This window comes from Myotis yumanensis, unplaced genomic scaffold (genome assembly GCF_028538775.1).
Source record: "Myotis yumanensis isolate MYYU_CA2020_CCGP unplaced genomic scaffold, mMyoYum1.0.hap1 SCAF_1, whole genome shotgun sequence".
In the NCBI taxonomy this organism is placed as follows: Eukaryota; Metazoa; Chordata; class Mammalia; order Chiroptera; family Vespertilionidae; genus Myotis; species Myotis yumanensis.
In genome coordinates this window covers 70,513,481-70,536,305 of record NW_027223752.1, presented here as the reverse complement: position 1 = coordinate 70,536,305, position 22,825 = coordinate 70,513,481, and the positions used below count along the sequence as shown (strand labels likewise).

Genomic DNA, 22,825 nt, shown 5'->3' with positions numbered 1-22,825 from the left:
AGAGAGAAGCATCAATTGCCACCTCCACTGGGGATCAAGCTCACAACCTGGACATGTGCCCTGAGCAGGAATCGAATCGGCAACCTCTTGGTGCATGGGATGACGTTCAACCAAGCACACCAGCCAGGACAACATAAATTAGTTTTACAATCAGAAAAAAAAATTTACTTAAAGTTGCTTTTTAAAAATTAGTTTAAAAGATCACTATATTTCTTATTACTAGTTTTTTAAAGAAAACACTAAATATCATCCATATAAAAGTAACAAAATTCAACATGAAAGACAATATACATTTGATACAGATATCTAAATTAGTGTTGCAACAGGTAGAGAAATAGAATAATTCTTCAGAATTTTTATTTTGGCTTAAGAAATCACACAATGCCAGTTTGTTTACTTTTTACTTAACTATTAATACAGCACCATTGTGGTTACACAAACTTCACGTAATATTTTAAGTTGCTCAGAAGTTATTTTCAAATGGTAACCAAGTGAATGTTATTTTATATAAATACTAAAACTAAAAACCTTGGCTATTTCTCAAAACCATTCAAGTTCCTATTAGATGATTCTAAACCCCGGAGCCCCCTCTACCTTTTATCATGGCTACCAGGTTTCCCAGGTTTATATTAACCCTGGCTTGTACTTTAGGTGATAAAGACAATCAAGTGCTAAGAAATTCAGAGAAAATATCTTATCTGACTGAACATCAACCTTATTTATCACCCCAGAACTAAATAATTCTGCACCCATCCTAATAAATGGAACATTTCAGGTGCTAATACAAAAGCAAATAAGTAATTCTATATTAGAGAAAATTAAGGAAAAGTTATTGATATTTAAATAATTCTCCTGAATGAAGAAAACCTTAAGAAAAATTAATTGTATTAACTTCAGTTTAATGAACAAGTATAACTTTTCATCACTGATATAAAATTGCCCATTACAGGGTTGCCCTTAAATCAGAGAAAAATTTACATACTATTACCTTGCAGTAATTCCTTGGACACACTGCAAGGAGAGCCTTGTGACACAGCATTCACATTACCTTCTTGTTCAGAAGACATCGGTTCTTGTTTAATCTGAATCGATGAGTCTGGAGCAGGAACACTTCCATGGGCTTGGAAAGTAGGAGATGTGGGTACTTGGCCAGGGACTCCTGTGGATGATGGAGGCTCCAGAAAAACTGGGAAGAAGGGAGCAGGCAGCAGCGTGGCATCAGTAGATGTTTGAGATCTACTGCTCCTCTGTTCTCGCAGAAGGCTACAGGGAACCTGGTATGGGCGTTCAGAAGGTTCATATGTTTCTGAAATGGAATACATACATACAAAAGCAAAAGTGTTATCTGAAAAGTCACTTGTTTCTTAGTCAATATGTATTTTTAAAGATTATACAAGAATTTAAAGACTCTAATTCTTCCAAATAGACTGTCATATGTCTATAAAACCATCAAGGATATAGACAGAATAGGCATTAATAATCTAATTTTTCAGATTTTAAGTGACTTATCCAAGGTCATATAGATACTAATAGAAGAGCCAAGATTTGGACACAGGTGTTTTGATTCCTAACCCAAGGCTCCTTCTGTAATATACTGTCTCGATTGCTAAGCATTTTGAGGATGGATGTACAGTCTTACAGGCCTTTCCATAGGAGAATGAAACCAAAGAGACATGAGAGAAATCGTATGATTTTTTAATGACTATTTCAATTCCCCTCAATAGAGAAAAAACAAACAAACAACAAGTTACAGAGGGCCCAATCTGAATACCTTGCAATCCCTGTAGAATTTGTATTCTATGGGTCCTCAGTGCACTCATCTCCATAGTTATCTAAAAATAAAGTATTTTGTCATGAATTTTCAAATCCAATTTCAGAGATTATCCATTTTCATTAAATGTTCCACCTGCTGTTACCTGCTGCTTGAGCATAAGAAGCCTCTGAACTTCAACATAAGCTGTCTGAAGTGCTGCCCGGGCTTGCAGAAGGTTGTTATCCATGCACTGCAACGACTTGCTCAGTTCTTCCTCCCTTAAAGAAATACTCAGCAGCTGGTCGACCTGCGAACGTTCTGCCAAAAGAAACCATAGGCTTGTTTAATAATGGAGACTCCTCTTCAATATTTATTTAATAATATAGCTCCTCAGAACATGGAACTACTTCAGTATCTAGGATAAGCCTTTATTTCTCCCAATAGGTACCACAGACTCATTGAATCTCACAAATCATATAGTCAAGTCAGTTGCTGTCAGAGCTGGAAACCAAAAGTGAGAACTGGTAAGATGAAGGTGCCTCAAAGGTTCAGGAGTACCACCGCGTGGTACCATCTTACCTAATAACCATTTTCCACCACTACCCTTCCAGGGAAATCTTTGTCCCAAGCAAATCCACTGTTGCAGTTTCCACTTCCCTTTCTTCCTTTATCTACCACCCTCTTCACCCAGGGCTTTGCTTAGACTGGACCCCAGATCTGTTCTGCTTGCACTCTCCTCCCAATCCACATTTTTCTAGTCGTTAGTTAACATAGTTAAATTTATTAGAGAAATCTGCCTGAAAGAGCTGTAGCAAACTTTTCCATTACTACAGCAGAAAATCAAACTTTTTAGTTACTTTAAATAAAATGTTCTATTATATGTATATATTTGTCATCTTTGTTTGTCTCTTCCCCATTCAATATGCCAGGACCTCTTTCCTAAACACCAGACCCACATACCTACCTACCAACTTGATATCTTTACCTAGGTGTCTATAAGGTCCTTTTTAAAAATAAATAAATAAAATATGTTTTTATTGATTTCAGAAAGAGGGAGGAGAGATGGAAACATCAATGATGAGAAAATCATTGATGGGCTGTTTCCTGCACGCCCCCTACTGGAATCGAGCCGGCAACCTGGGCAGGTGCCCTGACTGAGAATCGAACTGTGATCTCCTGGGTCATAAGTCGACACTCAACCACTGAGCTACACCAGCCAGGCTCTAAGGTCCTTTAACTCAAGGGATCCAAAAGGGAACTCATCATCTTCCTCTATTCTTAACCTGCTCCTCATGGAGTTTTCTAGCTCTACAAATGATGTCACCATCCACACAGTTGCCCCAACTAGAAACTGGGGTCATCCTTGACTCCTACCTTACACATCACTTCCAATCACCCAAGGCTCTTTCAATCACTTCCCGCACTAGCTCTCATACTGGATCAGGGTTAGAGTCAGTGTAAAGCAAGTGTTGAAGAAGCCTATCAGTCAGTGAGCCACGTTAAAAACTTCTCTCCTCAATTCACACGAGAAAAGCAACCAAGATTCATAAAAAATGGAGACTGAAAGAAATGGATAAATGACCAAAATGGACAAAAATTTACTGAAGGCCTGTTCCTCTTCATCCCATTGAAAAGGCCCAATGAGACTTTCTGTTTTCCTATTGAACTCAATTTGTCCAAGATATATATTAACTTTAGCTTACAGGTATATGTGGCATCATGTATTTCTCCTACAAATGCAACTGTATGTTATGTATATAGTAGAAAATCAAACTTTTCCATGCACTAAGCAAGACAACAAAAATGTAAAAAATAATAATAAATGGGCGATCAGTGTTTGAAAACCATAAACTATACTATGTGAAGTTGTAAAAAGGTTGAATTGCTAAAAGAACAATTTCCTTCTGCCAGAATATTCTGCACTATACCTTTCTTTCCTTTAATTTTCCTTCTTTTATTTTTTCTCTCAAGACTTGGGAGTTCAGGAGAAGATCCATCCTGAGGAAATACAGAAAATTGAATAAATATTAAATATATAATGGCCATTATCCAGAAGGGGAAAAAAAGAATTAGTTCTGAGATAGTTATACAATATTCTTTATTATTTTTACCATCACTAACAGGATAGTAATAGAATTATCCTGTACATGATATGAACTACAATATTAGCTGAATAAATATATACATATGATCTTTTTTTAAAATCTAAGGTCAAGTACCTTTATAGCATTTTAGAGGTAGTGAAGCCCACAGGGCAGAGGCAAAGCATTTCATACCTTGGTAAAGCAAGACCTAGAAGCATGGACAAAACCAGTGATACATCTATCTGATTTCATCGTGGCAGTTTCTACTTTAAATTTCAGCAATAAAATATTCACAATGAATAACTAAACAGTCTATTGAGACAAGCCCTAAGATATTGGCTTTGTCATAGAACAATCTCTCACCCAACTACAATATCTAGCTCAAAGGGGGGCAGAGCTGGAATTTGAATCCAGGCCTACAGCCCAAGCCCTTATTCGCTCTGTTATGTTATATTGCCTCAATATTAAAGGAAATAGCCCATTTTCTCACAGTGCTAGATTCCAGACTGTATTACCGTCACAATTCTTTCTTTTCAGAAAGGGTTTCTGAAAGGGTTAAGCAGTATTAGTAACAGAGATGCCAGAACAGAAGTGGTGTCAGTGAAGGAACGGATTCTGAAAGGCCATGCTGGATGAATGAAGTACGAAAGATAGAGTAACGGAGACCACAAATATTTCTAAGACTATGCTCATATAGATGTACTCTATTAGTATTAAAACTTGGTGTTAAGCCTAAAACTCCTAGATCCAACAAGCCTGCATGCCCTCCGAAGGCAACACTAGAGTGCCTTTCTTCAGGAGCTGTACAGAATGCATCATGGAAACAGATAAAGTTACAGCTGAAGATGTGGCTTACTCCTTGTCAGGTGATAGAAAAATGATTGGCTTGATGACTAATTTTAGAGATGACTTCATATTTTCCTAGTACTGTACAATCATATTCCATTACAACAAGTTAGTAGAATTACTCAGTGAAAGAAACCAGCAGAATAATCTGAAAGTAAGAGTAAGAACCTCACAAGTCTTCTAGGCCGGAGTAGGGAGAACCACAGCCCTAGACACCCAAGAAAAATTAAACCGTTAAATCTTTCTTACAACATCCAGGTCACCACGTAAAATGTTTCACAAAAGGCACAGAGAGTCATACTCACTCCAGTGGCTCTTCGTTTCTTTCTAATGTTCTGACCGTCATTTTGTTCAGCACCAGAGGTACAGCTACTATCTGTGCCTGCATCTGCCAAATTAGAGCCTATAAGAGCTGAGGATACACGTGACGATAAAGAGTTCCCTTCTCCATTACTCTCCTTGGCATTCGGATTCTCTGAAGATGGTCCAGAACTCTCCTGGCTGTTCAGGTCTTTTGTCAAATGCATCAAAGATTTTGCACAGTCAGAAGGTAACTGTGCACTGTGCCGCCTTCGAGGAGCAACATTTTCAGCCCTTTCACCTGTTCTGAGGGAGGCGGCCAGAGATGTCACTTCCTGCTTAAGGCCCACGGTTGTTTTTGGACTCTGTGCAGCCCTCAATGAGTTAGTAGGTGAAAAAATCTGCTGGGGCTCATTTTCTTTGCCTGCACTTTCCTCACTGAAGAAGCTATACACGGGAGCCCTGTCCATGATCACACTGCTCTCAGAAAGGCTTCGTTTCCTTGCCAATCCAGGAGATGAAGAAATGGACACATCTTCCCACTGGAATCCTTCTAGATTGGACAGATCAGGCTCCTCATCCAAATCCAAGACCTCTTGTTCATTTTGAACTAGAGGCACCATTTCTATGCCAAACCTTAAGAAAGAAAGAAAAAGATCATAAATCCAACGTGGTTGAGAGAAGTGAGCACCACTTCACGTTCCAGCCTCTGCTACGCACTGAAATGACAAACATAAATAAGATGGTTCGGCCCTCGAGGAGCTCAGTCTGAGAGCTTTACGTAAATAACCACAGTATGAGTTTTGTATTATAAGTATTGTAAAGCAAGACACAGAGAGAAGTATGTCTAAATTAGCAATTGTTACTAAATTAGAGATTAGCATACAGCGATGAGAATATGAGAAAGTAAAAACTGAGGTTTTTATTTCATATGGAGCTTGAAACCAACACGTATGTACTTTTAATAACAAACCAAAACAAACAGAAATGTCTATTAAGCATTCACAAATGTCAGACATTATACTAAGAACTTTATATTTGTTTTTTGTTGTTGAATGTCTTACTGATTTTTTAGAGAGAGGAGGAGGAGGAAGGAGTGAGAGAAACATCAATGTGAGAAATATCAATCAGTTGCCTCCTGTATACACCCCGACTGGGTATGTGCCCTGACAGGAAATTGAACTGTGCACAGGATGATGCTCAACCAACTAAGCCACACCGGCCAGGGCAGAGCTTTATATTTGTAATCACAATACTCACAAGTTATGGGAAAGGAAAAGGGGGTACAATAAATACATTACTTCAATAAGGATAGAAATTTAAACTGGGAGAGCTACATAACTGTAATCAGCAGGGTGATGTTCAAGTAGCAAATCTGTGTTGAATGCTGCTTTACCATTTGGAAAGTTTCGTACCTCAACATCAGATGATTAGCCAAATTATTACGCAAGTACTTAAGAGAGAATACTTTGTGATCACACTTATAATGCCCAGAGTAAATACAAGAGGGTAAAGATTCTAAGTAAAAGAGAATGAGAACCGTAATACTTAAAGTTGCATCACTCAATGAAGATCTATAGATAAGAATCAGATTTATATACTTTTTAATGCTGTTACTTTCTGGCCCCTAAAACCAAAGTGCAGGATTTCTGATTTTTTTTTTTTTTACTATGTCCCCAAATCATTTCTCAGAAGTAGTGTGCTTCTTTTTAACCTGAATTTCCTGCTAGGAAACACTTTATTCCATTTGTTATAGAGTAGCAGTCACTCTCTGATAATTAAACCCAACATTTACAACACATTTAAAAAAATTGATTATTAGAGGAAGGGAGGGAGGGAGAAAGGGAGAGGGAGGGGGAGAGAGAGAAAGAGAAAGAGAGAGAGAGAGAGAGACAGACAGACAGACAGACAGACATTGATTTGTTGTTCCACTTATTTATGCCTTCATTGGTTGATTCTTGTATGTGCCCTGACCAGAGATTGAACCCACAACTTTGGTGTATCAGAACGACGCTCTAATCAACTGAGCTACCAGGCCAGGGCACACATATTTTTTGCAAACATTTAATTAAATGTAACAAGAATTCTTCTCCTGACCTGGGTCAAAGGGTAAACTTGAAGAGAAATGGACACTGAAAAGCAGCACATACCTGGGTAAGCCTTTGCCTAGCTCTTGCTTTTTCTTGGTTACTTGATGAATGACCTGTTCCCAGTTGACATTTCTCCGAGATGCATTGAGAATCTGCCGAAGAGTTGGCTTGAGCCCAGATTCCTTCTCTGTGTCACTCTTCCGATGGCCACTAATGTTGCGAATGCGGCGAGCACTATTGAGGTTTGGCTCAGGAAGGTGTGCTCCAGTTTTGCTCTTCAAACTAATGTGCCGGGTGAGATCTCTTTGGAGTGACGCAGGAAAGCCAAGCTTACTTAGTTCAGGCAGGAGAAGGCCTGAGGGCTGAGTTATATCACTCTTTTGGAGCTCTGCATCCAAGCTAGTGCTCTCAAAGCCCTCTGTTTCATAAGATACATGAGACTTAACAGACTCATCAACCTGTCTATCTTCTAGAGAGGCTTTTAAGTCTAGTAGTAAGCCAGAGTGTGGGCTGGCTACAGATGTCATTTGTAACTCAGATTCTTTCTGGTGAACTACTGACTCACATGGGGAAGTGGATAGTTTTCTAGGTGTTTTCAGGTTTTGGTGCTCTCCCTCTTTCTCGTCAGCATTTTGGGTGCTGCAGGATAAGACTTCTGTAGTCGCAGAATCCAGGGTTCCAATTTTTGTTCCATGCTTTTCCACGTCAGATATTTCTCCATCACTCTCATCTTCTAATGAGTGTACTTGAAACTCAATCTTCAAAGATCCTTTTTCAGACTCTTCTACATTCCTACTTGCTTTTTCATAGTTTCTGGTCCTTTTAGAAGTGCTAAGAAGTGGATCTTGCAATGACTCATGAAACTGTAGCACCTCTTTGGCTTTTTGTATTGTATCACTTAAATTTTCATCAGATTCCCTCTGAGTGCCAAATCTACTTTTATTCCCTTTTAAAACACGAGGACATGAACTTTGCAATTTGGACCTGTAAGACGAGCCATGATTGTCTTCCCCCTTGTGTTTGTTTAAGGAATTTGAATGTTTTCCAGGAAAAAAAGAATTCGCTTTGGTGTTTTTTGAGGGATTCTTTGAATCTTGCTTTTGAGGGACTGATTTAGTGACTGGAATTGGAAGAAGTGGGGATTTTAATGATGGCATCTTATTTAAGTTATACGCTTGCTCAGAAGTGGCTTTGTGATTAAGAGATCCAGTATGTGTTTCTTTTTGTGCTTTCAATGTTGGGGAATTATTTGTTTCATCAATTTGTGATGCCTGTGTTCCTTGGATTAAAGTAAAATCAAACAAAGGCTTATCTATCATTTCTGACTTGTTCCCAGTAACATCTTTCATTCCTGATTGTAAATCCAGAGCCTTCTGGGACGGGTAAGGAGTCCAGCGATGGTGCTTTTCCCTTGCAACACTGCCGTTCTTCCCACCAATTTTGGAAGCTATGGTCTCTGTCTGCTTAGCGGTTTGGCTTTCTGGCTGCTCAAAATTGAAGTCAAATAAGATTTGTGAAGAAAATTTATCACTTGTATATCCTTTAGAAGGACCTCTGTATGTGGCAACTGTACTAACTTTGTCATTTTCTTGCCTCTGCCATTTATATCTCTCTTGATTGTATTTGTTTGACTTGGATTTCTTGTTCCATGGCTTAGCCATGTCTTCCATTTGACAGTTAGAATTTCTGTTTCTGCCTGGTTGAAATTTGTCTCCAGGACTACTGTAATTCCAACTATTTGTATTGCGTACATTGGATTTCCAGTTTCCGTTACTGCTGTTCACATGCCAACTGGAAAAGCCACCTGTTCCTTCAGAATGCCAGCTGGAATTCCTTCCTGTACCATTGTGATTCCAATCTACTGTTCCATTATTTGAATGCCAACCACCTCCAGAATTACTATGGTTATGAAACCAAGTTGAGGAGCCTCCTGCAACACCCTTATGCCACCCTCTTGGTCCAGCACCATTCCTCAAAGAATGTGCAAAGTTGTTTTTCCTCGTATTACTAAAGCCATCTTTCTCCCACTTCCAATCCCGCTGAGGAGGTCCCCGATGGTGCCATGCTGGCTGGCTGTAGCTTTCTCTGTCTTGGTAAGGAATTCTGTCTTCTCGTCTCCGCTGGAGCTGCCTCTCATCAGATTTTATTTCTTGGCTGCCACTGGAAGGTTCATCTTGTCTGAAAGAAAAAGTTTTTCATTATTGATTTAAAGGAATTCTTTTACTTCCTTTAAAGGCATAACCCACCAAACTTCCCCTCAACCTCCCTCCCCTGTTTCTTAGACTATTTTATAATATAGAGTCCATTTTTATTTTTTATTTTTTTTTAATATATTTTATTGATTTTTTACAGAGAGGAAGGGAGAGATATAGAGAGCCAGAAACATCAATGAGAGAGAAACATCGATCAGCTGCCTCCTGCACATCTCCCACTGGGGATGTGCCTGCAACCCAGATACATCCCTTGACCGGAATCGAACCCGGGACCCTTCAGTCCGCAGGCCGACGCTCTATCCACTGAGCCAAACTGGTTTCAGCCATTTTTATTTTTAATAGTAGTTGCTGGTCAGGGCCAGCATTTTGAAAATAAAAACAATTATATTTTGCAGCTATGGTTAGTTATCATAATACAATTTAAGTTCAGCTGGTCTTAATATTATGATTTCTCCAGTTGTTGGTTCTTTCTGGAAAAAAACCCAGTTTCTTAACCTATTTTAAATGGCAAGATTTTACTATGCATAACCATGTTCATTAACAAACACTTTATGCCCTAACCGGTTTGGCTCAGTGGATAGAGCGTAAGCCTGAGGACTCAAGGGTCCCAGGTTCGATTCCGGTCAAGGGCATGTACCTTGGTTGAGGACACAACCCCGGTGGGGAGTGTGCAGGGGGCAGCTGATCGATGTTTCTCTCTCATCGATGTTTCTAACTCTCTATTCCTCTCCCTTCCTCTCTGTAAAATATCAATAAAATATATCTAAAAAAATAAAAAAATAAACACTTTACCATGCACACATTCAATGACCGTTAGTGGAGAATGAAAACTTTTATGCACTGTTCCTATTCCTGAAGGGCTTACAACCTAGCTGATAAAATAAGGTCACAGAGTAAAACAGCACAAAACAAATAAGCAGCAGCCACAGTAAGTGCTCTAAGGCATTCCATGTCCTAGAGGTTTTTATAAAGAAGCTACAGCTGTATGAACTATTCATGTTAGACAAGGAGCCCACAGAAATGGAATTAAATTTAAGGAAACATCACAGGAATATGTATAAAATTATAGCCTCTACAAACTTCCTATGGTATGCCTAGCATAGTGCTTAGCATATGGAAGGTGCTCAAAAAATTGAGTAATACTAGATAAAATTTATTGAGTACCTACTAATTATCAGGCATTTAATTTTCACAACTCTGAAACAAACATTCTTATTATTCCTACTTTTTAGCTGAGGAAACTGAGGATTAGAGAAGTAACTTGTCCAGAATAGCACAGAGAGTAAGTGGTATGACAGAGATTTGGACCTTGGCAGTCTGACTCTAGAGTCTCCACTCTCAGCCACTAGGCCTTGATAGAATGAATATCCCAAAACAAAGTTTCTGTAGCTGGGTCACCTGTTCTGAACTTGTCATGAATCTTAAACTCAGTACTGACTTTATTTTTTAAAAATATATTTTTATTGATTTCAGAAAGGAAGAGAGATGGAGAGACCGTAACATCAATGATGAGAGAGAATCATTGATCAGCTGCCTCCTGCACATGCCCAAGTGGGAATCAAGCCCGCAACCCGGGCATGTGCCGGGAATCCAACTGTGACCTCCTGGTTCATAGGTCAACACACAACTGATGAGCCATGTAGGCCCGGCTCAGCACAGACTTTAATTGGCTCTAAAAGCTTCTAATGTCTTTGAGATTAGAAGTTAACTATAATAATTAGAAGTTACCTCTAACATGAATTTACTGAGAAGCTCTTTTATCCTCTGACTTAATGTTTAATCATTTACACAGATAAGCTAACAATGGCACAAGAGTGTAATAACCAAAATAGAAGTTAGTCTCCTAGAGGCTCTACGAACACCTTAAAACAAGAGTAAAGTACAGCTACTTCACTCCACTGAAAGTAGTGAGAATGTCATTTGAAGGACTGAACAATTAAAGAACCAAGTTGCCACTGACATTTTAAAACTAAGAAAGTCTCCTTCAAGGACTTGTTCAAAAAGCATTTAGCATGTATAGTAAAAATTACTTTCTTTTTATATTCAAACCACTAACTAAAAATGAAAGGTAGACCAGATATAACTAGTACTCAAGAAGGATCTCTAAAATCTTATTTTAGAATTTGAAATGTTTCTCATCATGCCCTAGGACTTGCAAAATTACCCCATCTCATAACTGGTTCTCTCTTTTACTCATATCTGAAAATTTCTGCTTCAATAATTAAAGTATTTAGACCACAAGTCAGCAATTTTAAAATACAACAAACAGCCTAATACATTAATATAGATGTAGGTATGAAATTATGTAGTACAAGCAGGAAAACTTATACTGCTGAAATGATCTTGTCAAATTTAAAAGATAAAATTATTCAATAAATATTTACTAAAGCACTTAAACATGAAAACATAAATCAAATATGGTAGAAGCACCGTGTTAATTCAATTAGGCAAAACAGTTTTTCCTAAGGGATGCAATAAGAATATTATATAAAATAGTCATTTGAAGCTTATATACTAATACTTTTTCTACAAGAAAATTTGGGTATCAAATAAAAATAATTTTTTAATAACCAAAAACTTTTGAACTAATAAAAATAGTCCTACACAGAGTTATCAACATGGTAAAAATTTCAGATATGTAGCAGCAATAGCTAGCTTTATTAGGAACAACACTGAGTTTTTTTTAATCAGATAGTACAATAGTTCAAGAAAGGATTCCACTGCCCTTTTATGTGTAAGACAGCAACTTTGAGCTAAACTTTACAAATAAGATAAGATTGAATGCTATAGGCTGACAAGTATGGAAATGGAAAAGGTATTCTCTACTATCCTGTTTCAGATAAGCTTTTTAAAAAAATCAAAATCATTACTCACCGACTTTGTTCTTTTCTTTGCTTTATTAGCTGGACGAGTTCCTTGTCAAAATAATCTTCTTCTTCTTCTTCTCCCTTTCCATCATCTTCTCTTTCCTGGGCATCAATGTTATCTTTGTGCAACTGGCCAGAAATATGCTTTGCATATGCGGAAAGACCCACTTCTGTGACCCCGCACACCCGGCACTCATGACTGCTGTCCCTAGGGAAAGAGGGAGATGAGGGGCATTCAATTCTCCCCACTGGCATGGCACACTCACCAGGTCTGCTATAGTTTCCTCTGAAAGACACCGCACACTTTGGCACAGTGGAAAATTAGTGCTAATCAATTTCAATAGTCCTTTCATCCCTTTTAATGAGTTTGTTCATAGTTTACTTTTTTAATGAATTTAAGATTCTTTTCCAGCAATCAAGAGGCAGCACACTTCAGAATAATGTCGTTTAGGAGGAGAAATCTTCTTGAATTGCTGTACTTAAAATCTTGCCAGAGGAAACATGGTGAAAGGGGAGGCAGGGTAGGGGGCTCAGAGCAAACAGAAGTTGCTCTAGAGCACACCCATGGTGCCAGCTGCACTCAGGAAGCCTGGTGACAGCACTTCCATTTAATATCTGGCTCAAGAACTTTCTCCCAGTGAAAGTGAAGGGGTGGAGAAAAGAGTAGGCAGCAGAGCCAATCCCAACTGGGTAACTAAATCGAACAGCTGGAGCTCTGCCTGGAATGTGAAGATTCCGGACCCAGGGCAAATGACCAGAGTAGTCTCAGCAAACTTTTTTGGTCTGAGTGATACATGTGATCTACATTCTGCATCAGAAGGGCTTATTTTAAAGGGAATGGAAAGCATTTCAGTTGTAGGAAGTCAACAGCTGTGCTAGGCAAATGGTTTTTCTCAAGTTTCAGAATATGCTACAGTTTAGAGAGAAGCAAAACCAAGTTCTTAGTTAAGAAATTGATTGAGCAGCCTTTTACTTTACACACTCAGTGGTAAAGCTCATCCTTGGCCAGTTTAAGAAGCTGTAGGAGACGAGTAATTTAACTGCTTTTTTAGCGTCCTGAAATCCCTTGATGGTTCAGCTGTCTATGTGGTCATTAAGAAACAACTCAACTCATAGCATTTGTCTTGGGGTTACACTAGTGATACTTTTGCATTTCCTATACCGATTAAAAGCAAAACAACTCAACACAGAAGACATGCTGTCTTGGATAAAACAGACTCTATATATATATACACGACTCCGTCTTCCCCTCACATATATCCATCAAGACATGACAGAATTCATATCAATTAACCAGAAGAGACCTTCAAAACTGAGTACTTCATTTACTAGTTACAAATCACCTGAACATTCATAAAAAAAAAAAAAAAAAGCAGCTTATTGAGCAACTACTAAATTCTAGGCACCATGCTAAGTAGATGACTACAAGTTGTCTAGGGTGACAAAACATAAACAAAAAATGCCCACTATGCCCAGTAAATTTAAAAACAAAGAACACACTATTATTTTACTTTGCAAGAATCATAGAAAATGCCTCAGAAAAATGGGGAAAATTCATAGTTTTTTGGGCTGTGTAATCTTAAATGCTCTGGATAAATACAGTTTTTGACATTAAGATTCATTTTAATAAGTTCTAACCAGGTTCCCTGAAAATATAATTACCTGATTACCTTAAATATTAATATTATAATTCCTTCTAATCCTCAAGGAACTTTAATACACTGTTTTCACGAGTTTTCCACCTCATTTATATACTTAGAGAAGAATAATCCTCAACTCTCTCCAATTTATCAGGGATAGCCATACTCTTCTCTCATGCAATTAAAATTAAGGTAGCTTTCCAAGTGAATGTTAACTTGTAACAGAAAACAAGCCTTTTCTTACAGCAACACAGAAATAAGTTTAAAATATATAAATATAAATCAACCCAAATGGCAGCATCAGAAGTCTCTGAAGACTGTAACTAACATAGCATACATAGTTTATATTATAATAAAAATTTAAATCAACTGAATTTTCTGGTTAGAAAATCTTTTTGGTTTTAAACTCTCTAAAATTATGGAACATGTTCTAGTCTACTTTTCTATCTAAAAGCTTACAGAATGCTAACCTGTATATTGCAGTACCAAGAACATCATTCTAAAAGGTATTCTTAAGTAAAATCCCTGATTTTATCCTTACTTTAAAATGCAGACAATTTTCCTCATGTCCAAACTATCAAAATCCCTCTCTCTTTAAAGACATAATTGGGCCCTGACTGGTTTGGCTCAGTGGATAGAGTGTCGGCCTGCGGACTCAAGGGTCCCAGGTTCGATTCCGGTCAAGGGCATGTACCTTGGTTGCAGGCACATCCCCAGTAGGGGGCGTGCAGGAGGCAGCTGATCGATGTTTCTCATGTTTCTAGCTCTCTATCCCTCTCCCTTCCTCTCTGTAAAAAATAAATAAAACATATTTAAAAAAAAAAAAAAAGACATAATTGGAAGGCCACACCGACTTTTTAAAATATTAAGGAATATAGTATAAAGTAGGCAGTATTTAACTCTGTTAAAAATAAACATTCATTTTCATAAACCCACACACTTTGCAATCTCCAAAGCACAAGCATATGTTGGACATGTAACAGACACTTAAACACAGATTTTTAAAACATTTCTGCTTTCCTTGCAAAAACTAATGATTAACCATGGTTCCAAAGTTATTCGATAGAAAAACACCTTAAAAGATCCTGCCCAGAAGGGTACAGGCAACATAAAAATTAACAATGGAAACAATTTATCAAAAACCAGAAATCCCTAACATTTTTCTCATAAATGAAATCTAGTTTAAAGAAGAGAGAGATAAGCTTTACAATAAACATCAAAAAGAGAAAAGAGGATCCATATTTATCTATGGAAAGAATGAAGTAGGTCAACCACAAGTCTTAAAAATTAGAACATATCTGTGTCTGGAGACAAGCATATTCTATACACAATATGCACTCATGCTTCCATAGATGGTGCCTGGGAAAGCACATGTTTTAAAAAGTTAACAGCATTTTAAATAAAATCTTAATAATGAGACTTTTCAGTTCTTTATCAATAACCAGTTAAAATATTACTTTGTATAAATATGTAAAGTAATTCTTGAAAAAAGTACTGCTTTACTTCTTGACTAATAAAGGCAAGAATTCTCCTCAGGGTGTGCAAAGGGCCAAAATTAGCTTCATCCTGTTACCACCCAATTTCCTCTCGTGTGTGAAAGGCAAAGCCTTAAGATATTCTAGCCATAAGCTTTTCTTTATTAAGCTTGCTCTAACTATACCACAACAGCTGGTTGATAAATAAAGGTTTGTGCCTTTTTAATAGCATCTACCCATAGAAACTACTTTCAGGCCACACATCTGAACAAGCATATTAGGAAAAAAATAAGGAAATGCTTCAGATGTCCACAATTATGAACCAAATAAGATAAGTTATTTAATTCTCAATCAAGCTGGCATTCAAAACCTAAAAAATATGCTCTTTACATTTTTAACCAGATCACAACCAAAAGTTATAGTGATCTATTCTATACTAATAAAAGGCTAATATGCTAATTAGAGTGGACGTCTTCCGGACGTCCTTCCAGATAAAGCCGCAGCAGCTGCCTGAGGCTCAGGCAAGCCGAGGATGGCATGGCTGCCGCTGCGAGGGCCAAGGCTCAGGAAGCCGCAGCGGCCGGCAGTGGCAGCAGCAGAGGCGTGATGGGGGCATTGCCTTCCCCTGATCGGCCAGGTCACCTCCCGAAGAGGGAGGCCAGACTGTCAATAGGACATCTCCTGAGGGCTCCCAGACTGTGAGAGGGGGCAGGCTGGATTGAGGGGGACCCCCCCCCCCGCCCCAGTGCACGAATTTTCGTGCACTGGGCCTCTAGTACAAATATAAAAAGAAACAAGAAGCCATAACATCATGAAATTCAGAGGGGGAAAATATCACAAAATGATGATAAAAAGAAAAATAAATAATAATTGATTACTATTTGTCTCTATGCATAAACTAATGGTAACTGCTTGTCCCTACAGTAAATGCTCCAAGTAAGTAGATGATTTGAGATTCTGTTTGTTTTTTTATAGTTTTGTCAGCTGTTTTTTCTTGCTATCTGCTTGCCTTCTCTCTTATAATTTGTTACAGGTCAGAAAACCATTATAACTTATTAGCATGGTATCTAAAAAATGAGTAAATAAGTATTAAAGTGCTCTCCTCTAAATAAAAAGGGTTTGGATGTTAAAGCGGACATTTATATTGTCAGCTCAGAGGCTTCTAATGCTTTCTCTTTAATTATTTGATTATGCTCCAAATAACAAAATGGTAGACAAATTCTCCACGGCAGTTAAATTCTCCATGGGAGGAAGGAAAAACAAGTTACAGAAAAATACATAATGTGTGTGTATAGCTAAATATAAATCTATGTATACACACAGAAAGAGGTTTGGATAGGATACACACCAAACTGTTGACTTTCTTCTAAGACAGTGATGGTAAACCTATGACATGCGTGTCAGAGGTGACACGCAAACTCATTTTTTTCGTTGATTTTTCTTTGTTAAATGGCATTTAAGTATATAAAATAAATATCAAAAATATAAGTCTTTGTTTTACTATGGTTGCAAATATCAAAAAATTTCTATATGTGACACGGCACCAGAGTTAAGTTAGGGTTTTTCAAAATGCTGACACGCCGAGCTCAAAAGGTTCGCCATCACTGTTCTAAGAGGAGAATAGGAGTTGGGGCTTGAGAGGGGGAAGGAGGTGTTAGATGACTTCTACTTTTTTTATTTTTTATGATTCTGTATTCATTATGAACATGAATCTTAATCAAAATTTGTTTTTTAAATGTTTTAAATAGCTGATTAGTGATCTTTGAATATAATAGGCTTTAATCTACCAATAAAATCAACTTCTCTCCTAATGACTAGATTTAGTGATCTCATTTGTTTTATTTTATAGTATAGTCAGGTGGCAGGCGAATAGCCCAGAATAAGGTGAATACCTGAAGGAAGTTTGTTGGAAATGGGATTAAGTAATTAAGATAGTCCACATATAGTTGAAAGTTGACTATTTCATAGGTTCCCAATAACAATGAGTTAAAGATGATATATATTCAAGGTTATAAGGGCTCTCCAAACTAAATCAGAGTGAAAGGCTCATACTGCTGCTAAGACCTAACTTTCACACAGTAAGTATAAAATTCCACTCATATGCTAAACAGCTGCTGAAAGTTTAATAACATATTAATTAGCTCACACAATCTAAAACTGTATTACTTACAATACATATAACTCCAAATGGCTTAGGTTGGCATCTGAACAAAGCTTGTAAGTATTATGCATGGAATATATATATATATATATAAAAGGCTAATATGCAAAGTGTCCCCTCGGGAGTTCAACCGGGAGTTCGATTGCTCACTATGACATGTGCTGACCACCAGGGGGCAGTACAGAACAAAGGAAGTCCGGGGAAGGAAGGCCCCGATTGGCCCAGATTGCCGGCCAGGCCTAGAAACCCTACCCGTGCACGAATTTCGTGCACCGGGCCTCTAGTAAGATATAATTAATATTTCTCAGTTCCCCAATGTTTCTGTTTCATATTGCCTTCAAATATCAAATCCACAAAAGTCAAAACATCAAAAAAAAGGAACCATAGAAGAAAAAAATGACAATGGAATACACACATATGCTACATTTAATTTTTTAAAGGTGCTTACTTACTACATTTTCTTTCCTTAAACATCTCCAGCCTTACATCACAAAGCAGCACTTTGATTTCTTACACTAATGAGATTTTGTACTATTTAGCAGACTTTGGACTTTTCAGACTATTCTGGCAACACTAAACGTTTATTACATGCAATAAAATGTCCTAATTGCAAGGCTGGTGTGTAGGAATGACAAAGCTTGCTAGGTCATCCCAATACACCTTTGTTATAATCTACTTACTACAGCTGCTGAGAATTCTACACATTTGAGATGCACAAAAGATTTAATTTTTTTGAATGACAAAAAATCTATAGTACTTGTTATTAATCCTAAAAGATAGTTTTATGCCATAAGATAATATTCTTTATGAAGGATAACTAATAGGCTGACAGGTCTCATTGTACTCAGCTCCCCCCACATTTAGAAGTTTATGGAAGACAGCGGTTCCCATACCTGCCCTTCAGGTTCTCAAGTTCCCTGTGATGCAACATGCTCCTCATGTGCTCGTCCATCTCCTTCAAAATTAAAGAAAGCAGATTAAACTAAGGGGGACTGTGTTGTGGAAAAAAAAAATTCCTCTGTTCATGTTCAATCAACAACGGGGACTCAAGCTCCTAGTGTCAAAAGTGTTTGTGGTGACTCTTCTCAATTCAATACTGTAAACAGTTCCTTATTAAACATTTCTTTAGCTATGCTCTATTTTCAATTAAAGGAATTTTAAAGAAAGGCCCATATAAGTGGCTTTTTAAAAAGGTTAGAAAGTATATTGTTTTTAGAAGACAAAAGCTTTATGAATACACTATGTGAGCCCAGCTGGTGTGGCTCAGTGGTTGAGCGTCAACCTATGAACCAGGAGATCACAAGTTTGATTCCTGGTTAAGGCACATACCTGGGTTGTGGGCCTGATCCCCAGTGTGGGGAGTGCAGGAGGCAGCTGATCAATGATTCTCTCATCATTGATGTTTCTATCTCTCTCTCTCTCCCCATTCCTCTCTGAAATAAATTTAAAAATATATATTTTTAAAAAGAATAAATTACGTGGGTTAAATCCTATTCCAATATAAGGAATTCACTAAAGTTTTGTTTTTTTTTTATTTTTTTAAAAAAATATATTTTATTGATTTTTTTACAGAGAGGAAGGGAGAGAGATAGAGAGTTAGAAACATCGATGAGAGAGAGAGACATCCATCAGCTGCCTCCTGCACATCTCCTACTGGGGATGTGCCCGCAGCCAAGGTACATGCCCTTGACCGGAATCGAACCTGGGACCCTTCGGTCCACAGGCCGACGCTCTATCCACTGAGCCAAACCGGTTTTGGCAAAAGTTTATTTTTTTAAAAACTCTGAAATCACATAACTTCTCAACTATATGACTACTTTTCTACATACTCTCTTTCCCCACCCAACTGAAAGTTTCTCAAAAGTAAGTTACAGCCCTGACCGGTTTGGCTCAGTGGATAGAGCGTCAGTCTACAGACTGAAGGGTCCCAGGTTCAATTCCAGTCAAGGGCATGTACCTTGGTTGCTGGCACATCCCCAGTAGGGGGCGTGCAGGAGGCAGCTGATCGATGTTTCTCTCTCATAGATGTTTCTAGCTCTCTATCCCTCTCTCTTCCTCTCTGTGGAGAATCAATAAAATATATTTTTTTTTAAAAAGTAAGTTACAACTCATATTTATGTCTTAGACTGGCCCTGGCATATAATTTTCAATATCTGTTAAATGAACAGATGGATACATCAATTCTAGACAGAACTTATGGATATAACAGGACTTCTCTATGATTGAGCATGAACTTTTTTATAAATACTTTGAGCACAGCAGCTCAATCACACCTTCATCTTCACTGCCCGCTGCCCCTATTTGATTTGTTTGGTTCTAAAGAAAAGTTTCAACATTTACTAGGTTCTCCCCTTTCTGTATCCATCCTTTTTTTTTTTTTTAAATATATTTTATTCATTTTTTATAGAGAGGAAGGGTGAGGGATAGAGAGTTAGAAACATTGATGAGAGAGAAACATCAATCAGCTGCCTCCTGAACACCCCCTACTGGGGATGTGCCTGCAGCCAAGGTACATGCCCTTGACCGGAATCGAACCTGGGACCCTTCGGTCCACAGGCCGACGCTCTATCCACTGAGCCAAACCAGTCAGGGCTGTATCCATCCTTTATGGGAAGAAAATTACATCTGTGGGAAGAGCTTCCACTTTAAAACATGCACATGTATATGCACATACCTCAAAAAACACAAAAAGCTGTAAATATCTATCCCTTTGCCATGCCAAAGTATACATAGCCAGCATGCCATAATAAGAGAATGACTTTTAGCCCTAGCCGGTTTGCCATATAAATTTTGGAGAGTTTGTTTTAGGTCTGTGAAATATGCCATTAGTATTTTAATGGGGATTGCATTAAATCTATAGATTGCTTTAGGTAAGCCCTAGCTGGTTTGACTTAGTGGATAGAGCGTCAGCCTGCGGACTGAAGGGTCCCAGGTTCGATTCCACTCAAGGGCACATGCCTGGGTTGCGGGCACATCCCCAGTGTGGGGCATGCAGGAAGCAGCCGATTGATGATTCTCTCTCATCATTGAGATTTCTATCTCTCTCTCCCTCTCTCTTCCTCTCTGAAAGAATGGCTTTTACATATACTATTAGCTGTGTTGAGTATTGCTATTAGCTGTGCCCTGTGCTTAAGTGCCTCAAACATTTTCTTACTTGAACTACAAAACACTGCTGAGGGAGTATTAGCCTATATAATAAAAGCCTAACATGCAAATCAACCAAACGGCAGAATGACCTATGGAACAACTGGTCGCTGTGACACGCACTGACCACCAGGGGGCAGACACTCAATGCAGGAGCTGCTCCGAGCCCACAGGCCCCAGGCCAGCCAAGGCAGGTGTCAGTGGGGCCCCCCAATCACCCCACCGGTCACCCCACAGATCAGCCCTGATCGCCGGACAGGCCTAGGGACCCTACCCATGCACGAATTTCGTGCTTGGGGCCTCTAGTTCATTTCATAAAGACACAAACATGCAGAGAAGCTAATTCATTTATTCCGCAAAAATTTACCAAGTGCTTATTATCAAGGACAGGGATAGGCATTAAAGGGGTAAATGTGAAAATGTTCCCATTATTGTCTTCTCAGCGTCATAATCAAGTGGTCAAACTGGGATGCAAACCCTGGCAGATCTGACACCAAAGCCAATATTTCAAATAGCATGCTACATTCTAAGTATCTAGTGTCTTGAGATTTTTCATTAGATACAGTTTATTTGTCAAAAAGTATACAACAACCTAACATTCTAGTCTTAATTCAAGTTATCTACTACAGAGTGACAAACAAGGCTGTGTTTCAAAACACTCCCTTAAATAGCAATTTTACTAAAGATGACCATCGTTTCCTCTTACCTCTACAAATGTTTCATTTGGAGGGGACAGCTTTACATGTGACCCCTTCTAACTACAACTGATTTGCCACTAACTAGAATGAATAGTTAGAACTGAAAACTGAGTCAAGTTAGTGGCATAATACAGAATGAAAAATATCCATGAGCAATACACAACTGCTCAAATCCCTATTGATTGTTCAATTTTTTCCTTGGATTATGTTACATATGCTAAGGCCCTGGTTAGGTAGATCAGTTGGTTAGAGCATTGTCCCTATGTGCCAAGGTTTTGGGTTCAATCTCTGTCAGGGCACATATAAGAATAAACCAATGGCCGAAACCGGTTTGGCTCAGTGGATAGAGCATCGGCCTGCGGACTGAAGGGTCCCAGGTTCGATTCCGGTCAGGGGCATGTACCTGGGTTGCGGGCACATCCCCAGTGGGAGATGTGCAGGAGGCAGCTGATCGATGTTTCTCTCTCATCGATGTTTCTAACTCTCTATCTCTCTCCCTTCCTCTCTGTAAAAAATCAATAAAATATATTTAAAAAAAAAAAAAAAAGAATAAACCAATGAATGCATAAATAAGTGAAACATAAAAATTGATGTCTCTCTCTCTCTCTCTCTCCCTTCTTTTCCTCTCCCCCTCGCCCCCTAAAGTCAATAAATACTTTTTTAAAGACTTACATATGCTAAATCCTCTTTTCTTGGGCTAAATTTAACTGGGTTCTGTTTCTTGCACTGAAACCATTCCTGACCAAAACTGTATTCACTGAAATAAGTTATTCTCTGATATAAAACGTAATTCTTTATTCTATTTCAATTATAAAAATGTTATCATTCAAAATGAATTTTGACGTGAGTTGATTGACTAAAACATTTCCCAAATCTTTTCCTAAATTTACATATGAAATTCTCTCCCATCTTGCTTTGAGGAATGAATGCAAACAGAAACCCAACTGAGTTCTCAAAATAATTGGTAAAGATTTCCAGGCACAGGATTAAAGTAACACATACCTGCTCAGTTACCAAGCTTCTATTTAGATCCTTTTGTATTAATCAGTATTATGTGTGTGTTTTTTAATCCTCACCCAACAATATGGTTTGATTGATTTTTTTAATTTTTTTTTTTTTTTTGAAAGATAGGAAGGGAGAGGTTGCCTCTCGCATGTGCCCCGACTGGAGGTCAAACCCACAACCTTTTGGTGCACGGGATCATACTACAACCAACTGAGCCACCAGGCCAGCGCAGTATCATGTTTTTGTTTGTTTTATTTTAAACTTTTTTACTGTTTTTTTAGAGAGAGAAAGGGAGAGGGAGAGAGAAAGAGAAACACTGATGTGAGAAACATGGATCGGTTGCCTCCTGCACACACCCCAACTGGGGAAAGAGCCCATGACCTGAGCATGTGCCCTGGGCACGTGCCCTGACTGGGAATTGAACCAGCGATCTTTTGGTGCACAGGAGGACACTCAACCAAACCACCCTGGCCAGAGCAGTATTATGTTTTTTTTAAAGAAGGGGAGGAAGAAGGGGGAAATTGATGGGCGCACAAATATGAAAAACAG

The 22,825-nt window shown here is 38.3% G+C and overlaps 1 protein-coding gene across 1 annotated transcript in view; it reads right to left on the bottom strand.

Moving 5' to 3' along the window:
- Window positions 1-22,825, bottom strand: part of ZNF106 (zinc finger protein 106) — a 55,161-nt gene that overhangs the window by 20,317 nt on the left and 12,019 nt on the right. Inside the window, 8 exon segments of the mRNA XM_070424481.1 lie at window positions 989-1,306; window positions 1,772-1,832; window positions 1,917-2,071; window positions 3,682-3,751; window positions 4,989-5,619; window positions 7,134-9,251; window positions 12,161-12,361; window positions 18,323-18,384. Of these exon segments, the coding sequence (XP_070280582.1) occupies window positions 989-1,306; window positions 1,772-1,832; window positions 1,917-2,071; window positions 3,682-3,751; window positions 4,989-5,619; window positions 7,134-9,251; window positions 12,161-12,361; window positions 18,323-18,384 (3,616 nt within the window).